The 12,011-nt window shown below is 44.1% G+C and overlaps 1 protein-coding gene across 2 annotated transcripts in view; it reads right to left on the reverse strand.

Annotated features, from left to right (window-relative positions):
- The window catches only part of ptar1 (protein prenyltransferase alpha subunit repeat containing 1), a 52,207-nt gene extending 41,850 nt beyond the window's left edge, over positions 1-10,357 (reverse strand). Inside the window, exons 1-2 of one of the 2 annotated variants that reach the window (XM_069922377.1) lie at positions 10,051-10,357; positions 8,997-9,166 (exon numbers count right to left, since the gene is read on the reverse strand). In XM_069922377.1, the coding sequence (XP_069778478.1) occupies positions 8,997-9,166; positions 10,051-10,136 (256 nt within the window). In that variant the 5' untranslated portion in view covers positions 10,137-10,357. Of the gene's footprint in view, positions 1-8,996; positions 9,167-9,250; positions 9,807-10,050 lie in introns of those variants that run through there. The other variant, XM_069922387.1, reaches the window with a different exon arrangement.
- Between the last annotated feature and the right edge of the window lie 1,654 nt (positions 10,358-12,011).

Below are 12,011 nucleotides of genomic sequence, written 5' to 3' on the forward strand. Positions count from 1 at the left end.
TCGTCAGATTTGTAGATAGCATTGGAATGGTGTCTACCAATACAGACTTGGTTTATAGTGAGTAGCATAGTGGGTTAAGCACGCATCCTTGAGGTGCACCTGTGTTGATAATCAGTGAGGTGGTATTGTTTTCAATTAATGTTTACTGTGGTCTTCCAATGAGAAATTCAAGGATACAGTTGCAGAGGTGGGTGCAAAGGCCCAGGGCTTGGAGCTTGTTAACCAGCACTGAGAGAATAATGGTGTTGAAGGCTGAGCTGCAGTCGACGAAGAGCAGCCATATGTTACAAGTTGATGTTTGCTAGGTGTATCAGAACTGAGTGGAGAATGAATGATATTGCGTCTACTAGGGAGCAATTTTGACAATACCAGGGAAAAACATACATAATGAATGGTAGGGCACTAAGGAGTTCAGTAAAACAGAGGGACCTGGGAATACAGATACATAATTCTCTAAAAGTGGCGTCACAGGTGGATCAGGTTGTAAAGAGAGCTTTTGGCATATTGGCCTTCATAAATTAAAGCATTGAGAATAGGAGCTGGAATGTTATGGTAAAGTTATACAAGATATTGGCGAGACCAAATTTGGAGTATTGTGTGCAGTTTGGTCACCTAGCTATAGGAAAGATATCAATAAGATAGAAAGATTGCAAAGAAGATTTACTAGGATGTTGCCTGGACTTCAGGAACTGAGTTACAGGGAAAGGCTAAACAGGTTAGGACTCTATTCCCTGGAGTGTGGAAGAGTGAGGAGATTTGATAGAGCAGTGGTTCTCAACCTTTTTCTTTGGTGACAGAGTATAATATAGTTATGTTTGTGGGAGATAAATTGGGAAAGGTTTGTTAGAGTAGGTTACATACAAACACTTTAAAACAGATCTTATTTGAAATACTGGAGCTCTGCCAATGCTAGACATAATCGGCCCCAGAGCCTTTGCAAAAGCCTTGGAGAGACTTCACTAATGGACTGTTGTTTACAAAAAGGCAACAAATGAAAGAGATTGTTGGAGATGCAGACTGTCTGAAGGGGAGCTTGTTGTTCTAAAAGGGTCATATGATTTTTCAAGCAGAGAGAGTAAAGCAGGCTTTCTCTCAGGGAGAGAGAGAGAGAGAGCAAAAGAGAGATCAGTTCTACAGTGTTACAGTCAGCAAGAGCATCTGTGGCTGGAACAGGACAAGCTGGCAAGCTTGTGGAAAACCCCATTTGGAAGACAGGTTGTGAGTTCTTGGTTTGGCCTGGTCAAAGCCCTTATGGTTCATGCAAGAGGAGAGGACTGGCTGTCTAATGTTTCACTTGGAATAAGGGAAACAAAAAAGAACTCTGTGGTGACCTGAAAGAAAGAGGTTATCATCTGGAGAACCCTGAAGGGGCAAGTTTCATCAGCAAGACACTGAAGTGGCTGATGGAAGTAAATCACGTGTGGATGTCCTGGAACAACAAATCTCTCTCTGAAAACTGACAAGAACCTTCCTGAGTGGTAACCAAAGTCTTTCAAGCACCAAAGCCTGGTGAACTTCATAAATGTTAAATTCTGTGCACAGTACAAGAACTGCCTGCAACCAGTTAACTTGGAGGAATGAGAAGTGAGATTGGACTGTGAACCAAAGAACTTTTCTGAACTTACACACACATTACATACACATGCGCTTAAAATTAGAAAAGGGTTAAGTTAGGTTAGTTAAGTCAATAGTGATAAATTAAAGTGTGATTCTGTTTTCATGTTTAAAGATAATTAAAAGCAACTTTTGTTTAAGTACCCATTTGTCTTGGTGAATACCTATTGCTGCTGGGTTTGGGGGTCTTCTGGGCTCCTAACACTTTCCACTCACATACCACTCTAAGTAATCCCTATGCCATCAGTGCTCTGTGACTAGCAAGGGATTGCTTAGGGTGGTATGAGTGGGAAAGGAAAGTTGAGAATCACTGCTCTAGACTCGATTGTTATTGAAATATTTGCTTGAAACAAATTGTCATTGGCCTATTTCCTTTGGAGTTATGAAACTGTGCACATAACGAGTCAATCAGATACGATTAAAACAGTGGTTTTCAAACTTTTTCTTTCCACCCACTTACCACCTTAAGCACCTAATCACAGAACACCTATTGCATTGGGAATACTTAAATTGGTATGCGAGTGGAAAGAAAAAGATTGAGAACTGTGATAGAGGTATTTAAAATTATGAGGGAGATAGAGAGAGGGTAAATGTAGATAGGGTTTTTCCACTGAGGGTAGGTGAGATACAAACCAGAGGACATGGGTTAAAGAGGAAAAGCGTAGGGAAACATGAGAGGGAACTTCTTCACAGAGAGTGTGGGAGTGTGGTATGAGTTGCCAGCTGAGGTGGTGACTGCAAGCTCAATTTTAACATTTTGAAGAATTTGATCAGGTACATGGATGGGTGAGGTACGGAAGGGTGCAGGTCAGAGAGTCTATGGAAAAAAATGGTTTGGCATAGACTAGAAGGGACAAAGAGGCCTGTTTCTGTGGTGTAATGTTCTTTAATTCTAATAGGTGAATTGCAGTGGGTCCAGTACTTTGCTTTAGTGTTAATTCTGGTCACGACCAACCTCTCAAAGCATTTTATCACAGTAGATTTGAGTGCAACTGGACAACTGCTATTAAGGTAGCTCACTCTGCTTTTCTTGGACACTGGGGATGATTGATGTCCTTTTGAAGCTGGTGGGAACCTCTGAATGCAGCAGCGAGAGATTGAAAATGTCCGTAAACACTCCGGTTAGTTCATTGCACAGATTTTCAGTACCCTGCCAGATACACCGTCAGGGCCTGACGGCTTGCGAGGATTCACCCTATTGAATGAATTTCTGATGCTGGCCTGAAAGACAGATATCACAGGGTCCTGGCCTTTGCAGGTATTCTAGTAGGCACTGTTGGGTTCTTCTTCTCAAAGCAGACATGGAAGGTGATCAGCTTTTATGCACTTCCCTTGTGATCTTCCTCAGATGCTCATTTTCTCCCACATCCTCAAAGATGTACTGGTTGGGGAGAGGAGTCTCGTGGTGGAGTAGTGGCCAGTAGGAGAATAGTGGCCAGTAGGAGAATACCAGCCCTCTACAGAAAAGAAGAAAAAGTGAAGAAAAAGCAAAGCTCCAGATACACAAAACACAACAAATAAACAATAAAGGTGTGGAGAAAATGGCACCTAAGAAAGAAAAACCAAAAACAACAGAAAGAAGGAGGAAAGACACCGGAAGAGAAAGATGAAGGTCTTACCTGCATGCAAAAGCAGGGACCCTCTGTGGAAAGAGGAGCCCGCTCCCCGAAGTTAGTGGAGACCCCACAGGGTCGCGACCCACCGACCGCAGGACTGCAAAAATGGCTCACTGAGCCAAACAAAGGTGCGCAACGGTGCACGCGCGAGGAATCGCGCATGCGCAATGTGCACAACAAGGAGAACACCGATGGGAGGAGGGACCAGCTGTGGAGTAAAACTCCACAGCACAAACAGCTGAGAGATGCCAGACAGCAGGACTCCCAGCTGAAAGATAAAGAAAGCAACTGGAAAGGGAGGGGTGAGAAAGAAAAAAGGAAGCAAGAGACACAACAGATAACCAGCCCAGAAGAAGAGGACCAACATCAAGAAACCATGAAAAAAAAGACCCAACAAACTGAGACAAGCAGCTCAACAAGAAAGTCAGAAGAGACACAGATTCAAGGAAGAGAAGTAGAAGGCACAAACCCAAGAGCTGACACAGAAAAAGAAGAACACCAAGCTCTGCAGAAGAATAGGAGGTAAAATTAATGGACAGTACATAGATAAAAAAAATTTTCAAGAACAAATGAAAGCATTAAAAGAATGGTTGATACTAGAATTTAGTGTCATTTCTAGAAATGAAAAGAAAAATGAAAAGTACAGAAGAAAAAGTGAGTAAAATAGAGCTAGTCATAACAGATGTAGGGAAAGGATTAGAAAATGTGGAAGAACATGTAATGGCAGTAGAAATGGAAGTGAACAACTTAAAAAGAAAATTGGAAGAAAGTGACAAAAAAGTTAAAGAAACACAGGAGTTGTTAGCTCAGAGGAGGGATATAATGGAAAACTATAGGAGGCGAAACAATACAAAGATAGTGGGCTTTTAGGAAGATGAAGAAGGCAAAGATATGAAAGAATTTATAAAAGAATGGAACCCAAAAGTCCTGGGAATGCCAGAAATGCAGGAAGGAATAGAAATAGAAAGGGTACACAGAACATTAGCCCGAAACCACAGTCACAACAAAAACCAAGATCCGTTTTAATAAAATTTCTGAGATACACGACAAGAGAAAATATATTGGAGAAGGCAATGAATAAAATTAGAGAAGACAAAAAACCACTGGAATACAAAGGTCAAAAAAAATTTCTACCCAAACACAAGTTTTGAGCTCCTAAAGAGGAAGGAGTTTAATGCAGCAAAATCGATCCTATGGAAAAAAGGCTAGAAATTTATGTAAAGATATCCAGCGGTGCTTAAAATAGTTATCCCAGGGGAGCAAAACAGACTGCTCTCGGATCCAGAGAAAGCACGAGAATTTGCAGAACACCTGCAAGACAGAAAGAGAGATAAAGAGATGTAACAAGAACTAAGAACGACGACAAACTACATATAAAGATGTAAAAATAATGTACAAGAACTAAAGGAGGGAAGAAAAGGGAAGTAAGGGAGAAGGGGGAAAAAGAGGAGGGGTTAATAAAAAGAAAAAGAGAAGAAAAGAAGGGGAGCTTTGTTGAAATGTGAAGATAAAAGTCTTTTCTGGAGGGGGGTTGGGTGGGAGTGAATAACAGTCACTGTGAAATCAGTTGACACTATCGAACGGGTTCGCAGTCCAAATGGAGAGGGGAGTTGTGGTTGCCCGGCAAGGGACAAGGGGCGACTCAGAGAGGGGGGGCAGGGACACTTGGGGATAAGGGAATAAGGGAATTTTAGATGTGGGAGTGGTTGAAGTATTTTATGTTTTTGAAGTGTTGTCAGACAGTGAGTTCAAAAAAAGAAAACTGAGAAATGAAAATGGAGAAAAGGGGAAAGGTGGTGGTGAGAAAGCAGAAATGAGATGTAAACAGAGTATGAGATGGCCATGTTGAACTATATGACTATAAATATTAATGGAATACATAACCAAATCAAAAGGAAGAGGCTATTAAATTTACTGAAAAAAGAAAAAATAGATATAGCATTTGTGCAGGAAACGCATCTAACTGAAGTGGAACACAATAAATTAAGGAGAGACTGGGTAGGGCACGTAACGGCAGCATCATATAATTCAAAAGCCAGAGGTGTAGCTATATTAATCAATAAAAATGTATCAATCAAAATAGAGGAGGAAATAATATGTCCAGCAGGGATATGTAATGATAAAATGTCAGATATACTCAGAACTCTGGAATTTGGTCAACATATATGTACCTAATGAAGAGGATCAAAAGTTTATGCAAGATATTTTTTTGAAGATTTTTTTGAAGGGGAATATATTGTAGGAGGACTTTAACCTTAATTTGGATTCAAAGATGGATAAAACTGGACAAAAGACTAGCAGAAAGAACAAAGTAGCCAAATTTATGGTTAAATCAATGCAGGAAATGCAACTTTTGGATATATGGAGGAGACAACACCCAAAGGAGAAGGAATACTCATATTACTCGAGTAGACATAAAACATACTCAAGGATTGACCTGTTCCTGTTGTCAGCCCATATCCAAGGGAGAGTTAGGAAAACGGAATATAAAGCTAGATTGTTATCTATCTGATCACTCACCCCTGTTATTAGCAATAGAACTGGAGGACATCGCACCAAGAACATATAGATGGAGATTAAACTCCATGCTACTTAAAAGACAGGATTTTAGAGAATTTATTGAGGGCCAAATTAAAATGTACTTTGAAATAAATACGGAATCAGTGAAAGACAAATTTATATTATGGGATGCAATGAAAGCCTTCATCAGAGGGCAGATAAGTTATGTAACTAAGATGAAAAAAAGACTACAATTGGGAAATAGAGCAGCTGGAAAGGGAAATAGTAAGTACAGAAAAAGAACTAGCAACAAGGGAAGATATAACAAAAAGAGAATTGGCGGACAAAAAAATAAAATATGAAACACTACAAATGCACAAGGTGGAGAAGAACATAATGAAAATAAAATATTATGAGCTAGGAGAAAAAAAACACAAAATACTTGCTTGGCAGCTTAAAACAGAACAAACTAAAAGAAGGGTACTGGCATCAAGGAAAAAGGACAAACAAATTACATATAACCCAACAGAGAAAGATGAAAACTTTAAGGAATTCTACGAGCAATTATACTGAACTGAAAACAAAGGGAAAGAAGACAAAATAGATGAGTTTCTAGCTAAAATTGAACTGCCGAAATTGCAAGAAGAGGAGCAAAACAAATTGATAAAACCATTTGAGATAGAGGAAATACAAGATATATTAAAAAAGCTACCGAACAATAAAACGCCTGGGGAGGACGGACTCCCAATAGAATTCTATAAAACATTTAAAGTGTTATTAATTCCTTCTCTCCTGGAATTAATGAACCAGATAGAAGAAACAAAACTTGCCAGATTCATGTAAAACAGCAATAATTACAGTAATACCAAAGACGGGGAAAGATCCACTAACACCAGATATCTCTACCAGTATCTCTACTTAATTCAGATTATAATAACAAAAACTATTAGCAAACAGATTGGCCGACTGTGTACCAAAAATTATAAAATTAGATCAAACTGGATTTATTAAGAAAAGTCGAATGGACAATGTTGGTAAGTTCATAACTTAATCCATGCAGTACAAGGAAATAAGACGCCAACAGTGGCTGTTACTTTAGACGCAGAGAAGAATGGAATTATTTATTCAAAGTATTACAGAGGTTCAACCTACCAGAGAAATATATTAATTGGATTAAAGCATTATATAAGGGTACAATGGCGAAGGTGACAAGCTACTTGAAGCCCTTTAAAGTGGGACTGTTTATTTACAGAGTCATGAATCAGTGCATTGCCCTTTCGCCTCCTGAAGCAGAAGGTTGTGGTTTCAAGTCCCAATTCAATGCACAAAAATCCTGCTGGTCCTGCAAGTAACACTGTTACTGTACCTGTACCACAAGCACTAACCAACCACTAACTTGTCAGAGATGAACAGCAAATTTGAAGGGGGTCATTGGGAGGTGAGACATTGGAACTTGATGCAAAGAAATGGGCAATGACATTTTAGAAACAGATTGAGGGGCCGAATAATGCAAAGCTCAAAAGGTGATTTCAGGACAGTCAGTCACATCACCATTAATCTTTGCTATCAAAAATGGGCCGCCTCCTAATGCGGCGATACCAGGTAAAATTCCATCTTTTCCCCTGACTCTGTAACTGTTCCATCCCCATAAAACCAGAAATCTGCTGTAATGGACACTGGATAACCTTTGCTACTCCTTTACAAAATAAGCTGATATACATATCTGATTAAGCTCCAATCTGCTCAACGTTTCACTTGAAAGATGAAACTTCAGTCACTTCAGTACTTCCAATCTCTTTCAGCCCCGCAATCCCTGAAAAACTCTACTCTTTTGGTTCCTCATGCATTTCAGTACTTTATGTTTGACCAATGGCAGTCATTGACAAAATCTTCACATGGTTGGGGTGTCAAGAAAGAGGTTTAAGGTGAGTGAGAGGAAGGAGTTTTAACAGAGATCTGAAGGGCATGATGAATTTTGTTTCAATTGCGTGGTTGATATCCAGAACAATATCAGATACAATTACTATGTTTAATAAGCATTTAGCCTAATACTTAAACAAGAAAGGCACAGGATACTCTCCTAATGGGCACAAAGGTCAGCACAAACAGAATGGGCTAAAGGGCCCCAACTTCTAAGCTGTACAATTTGCCTGGGCCCTAATCTTTCAAATTCCCTCTATCACCCTAGACACAAGGCCTTTTCATGCAAGCCCAGAAAAGCCTGCTCTGATGTCCCCTTTCAGCCTGGAGGCGGCTGGGGGGGGTTGATGCGGCATTCAGGAGGCGTGGCTACTGGTGCCATGACACCATACATTCGTGCCGTGCAATGGCCGACTTCATTACCCATAATCCCCCATGCAACCGGAACTGCTCTGCATTTACCAGAACGGTTCCAGCTGCACGGGGGATTATGGGTAGAGTAGACAGCCAATGCTCTGCTGCGTATTGAGCCACTGGTACCAACGAGCAGCCCCAAAGGCTGAAGCGGGCCGGTGAGGTGGCAGATGCCGGAGTGGCCGGTGGGCCTGTCGGAGCCTGCCCCCTGCTGCCCTGACAACCCCTGCCAGCCATCGGGGATCACGGAGGAAGAGGGGTGAGTGGGAGAGAGAAAAGTGACATCACCGTGACGTCATTAGTCCGCCCCTAGCCAGCCACTTGCAGCGGCAGTACATTCACGACGCTACGTCGGAGAGGGATGGGAGTTGGAACCTTGGAGCCAGTCGGGGAAACATTCACGAAGGCAAGTTCTCCAACACGAGAGTGGAGAATCTACACATTCACGTTTGGATTTTTTTTTGCTTCACTGCTACCTTCAGGCAAGAGGACCAGAAGCTTGAAGTCCAGCACTTCTATGTTTAAGAACAGTTTACCGTCCGTCCCTCAGCAGCTGTGTCTTGAACCATCTCCCCTCAAATAACACTTCTTCAAAACCATTAGTCTCACCCACACAACGGACTCGGTGCTCTTTTTTGGACACAATTGTATTACTTTAATGTGTGGTTTTATGAACATGTGAAGCTGCAGCAAGACAGTCATTTGCCTCTTTTAATTGTAATTCTGTATATGATCATAGGCTTCATTCACATCAACCTCTTCTCACCCCTCCCATATTTTGCCATCTCTGGTTCACATTCTGATGAAATAATTAAAGGAATTATATAAACTCAAAGAGTCGTTGTCCCACACTGCACAAAACGAAAATAAGGGTTTACTCTTTCTTTCCGTCACATCTTGTTCAATAGCGAGTACAAAACATCTGCCACTTACCATCCCTGTCTAACCACAGCTTTCTCTGCCTGTAGAGAACAAGTTTACTATGAACGAAGGGCAAGAGGAGTTTAACGCACCAGCTTTCGAGACCAAGTTTATTTTCCACCAGTACTACAGGGCTCCGGTTGTACCTTGCTTCAAGACATGGAATCAATCCAATCTCATCACTGGAAGCAGAAAAGAGGAGAGATCACAGGTCACCCCGCGTTCACACTGGAGACCAAGTACAAGAGAATGAATGCCAGGGACACCTTTCCATTTATTCGCCAAGTCGCTATCTTTGCTTTTCTGCAGATCGCCCAGCGGGACACGAACAAGAACGAGCAACAAAGGGCACAACCCGCAAAAATGCGCCCACAACTCCCACGGGCAGGAAGGAGGCAGGGCTGCAGCGTCGCCGGAGCCTGCTGCAGCCCGACAGGGAGCCTTTCGAGCGGCGAGGCTTTTGGTGCAGCAAAGGGGTCGTCTTTCCCTTGCACGAGCCGCGTCGACGGAAACTGTCCGGCGCACAAACAGGCCGCGACAACCTTCGAAGCGGCCCCTTTCCACGCCACTAAATTCTTCTTTGGCTTGGCTTCAGGACGAAGATTTATGGAGGGGTAAAAAGTCCACGTCAGCTGCAGGCTCGTTTGTGGCTGACAAGTCCGATGCGGGACAGGCAGACACGATTGCAGCGGTTGCAGGGGAAAATTGGTGGGTTGGGGTTGGGTTTTTCCTCCTTTGCCTTTTGTCAGTGAGGTGGGCCACTAAATACAATCGACGCAAATTACTTGTTCCCACCCTTCTCTCGATAGTAACTGGCTGCAGCAACCCCCCACCCCCCACCCCCCCACCACCCCACCACCACCACCACCACCACCACCAGGCCTGACTCCTTCCTCCCCAAGGCATGCTCCACCCTTGCTGTCTTCCCCCTGCCCCTCTTCTCCCGCCCCCCCCGTTCCCCCCCCCCCTCTCTCTAAATAGTCCCTTTGAACTGGTTCCGCTGATTCCAGGCTGTTTGGAGCGGTGCCTGGGGGTCCGGGAACGAGCGGCTCCGGCAGCTGCTTACATGTTGGGGTTCCTCCTGAAAGCGTTGGCAATGTCTTTGACAACCCTCTGAACCAAAAACTTCACCTCCTCTTCCGACTCTGCCATCTTCCTCACTCCCCTCTCCGACTGCAATACTTCCGGGGCAAAGCAGAGAGGGGGGGGGGGACATTTCTTTCTAGAGGACACCCACCCGAGGAGCGCAAGAGTCGATGGCGCCTGGAGGCGATCTCAGGCGGGCAGAGGGGACTTGGCCTTCCCACCCCAATTGCACCACCGTTTGCAAACCGGACCCATTTTATTTTGCAATCCTCCCCCACCCCCAACAAGGGCTCGAGTCATGAGGAGCCGCGGGGACGGCGGCCCTCGGGAGAAACAGGGGGGGGGAGGGGAGGGGGGGGAGGGGGGGGGGAGGGGGAGGGGGAGGGGGGGGGGACCCAAGGAACCCAAGGAAAGCTGCTGGACCAGATAACATTCCCGGCAAAGTGAGGGGATGTGCGGCTCAGCTAGCAGACGTTCTCACTGACATTTTTAACATCTCCCTGAGAAACACCTTGGTCTCAATGTGCTTCAAAGCCGCCACTATTGTCCCCGTGCCGAAGGCGTCGTCTGTGACCTGCCTCAATGAATACTACAGCCATGTTGCACTCGTGTCCATCGTCATGAAGTACTTCAAGAGGCTCGTCATGAGGTACATCAAGCTCCTGCTGCCCCTGTCACTGGACCCCTGCAGTTCGAATACAGATCCAACCACTCTACGGATGATGCCATCGCCACCACCCTCCATCTAGCCCTCACCCACCAGCAAAATAAGGACTCGTATGTTTGATTGCTGTTTATTGACATAACTTTGACATTCAACACAATCATATCTCAGTACCTGATAAGGAAGTTGTGCCTGCTGGGTTTAAACACCTACCTCTATAATTGGATTCTTGACTTCCTGTCGGGGAGACCTCAAACAGGTTGGATCAGTAACACCACCAAGACAATCACACTGAGCACGAGGCCCCCACAGAACTGTGTGCTTAGTCCTCTGCTGTTCACTCTGCAGATCCACGACTGTGCAGCTAAACACAGCTTGAATCACATCAAGTTCACTGACGACACGACCGTGGTGAGTCTTATTAGAATGAGGAGTCAGCGTACAGCGATGAGGTGCAGTCGCTAATGGATTGGTGCAGAGCCAACAACCTGGCAGGGGCGTTTGCTAAGGCTTTAAACTAGTAAGGTTGGGGATGAGGGTTAATGTCAGGGAGGATAGAAAGAACAGAGTCTTTAGGCAAAGAAAAAAGGCTTTTTCACACAATCGAGGTGGAACAGCAGCAGGTAATAAATAATGGCAATAGTAACAATTGTTAACAATGGCGTGAAGCAAGGCTCTTTTCAATCTTCTTCAGCATGATGCTGAACCAAGCCATGAAAGACCTCAACAATGAAGACGCTGTTTACATCCGGTACCGCACGGATGGCAGTCTCTTCAATCTGAGGCGCCTGCAATCTCACACTAGGACACAAGAGAAACTTGTCCGTGAACTACTCTTTGCAGACGATGCCGCTTTAGTTGCCCATTCAGAGCCAGCTCTTCAGCGCTTGACGTCCTGTTTTGCAGAAACTGCCAAAATGTTTGGCCTGGAAGTCAGCCTGAAGAAAACTGAGGTCCTCCATCAGCCAGCTCCCCACCATGACTACCAGCCCCCCCACATCTCCATCGGGCACACAAAACTCAAAACGGTCAACCAGTTTACCTATCTCGGCTGCACCATTTCATCAGATGCAAGGATCGACAACGAGATAGACAACAGACTCGCCAAGGCAAATAACGCCTTTGGAAGACTACACAAAAGAGTCTGGAAAAACAACCAACTGAAAAACCTCACAAAGATAAGCGTATACAGAGCCGTTGTCATACCCACACTCCTGTTCGGCTCCGAATCATGGGTCCTCTACCGGCATCACCTACGGCTCCTAGAACGCTTCCAC

This window comes from Narcine bancroftii, chromosome 1 (assembly GCF_036971445.1).
Source record: "Narcine bancroftii isolate sNarBan1 chromosome 1, sNarBan1.hap1, whole genome shotgun sequence".
Taxonomy (NCBI): Eukaryota; Metazoa; Chordata; class Chondrichthyes; order Torpediniformes; family Narcinidae; genus Narcine; species Narcine bancroftii.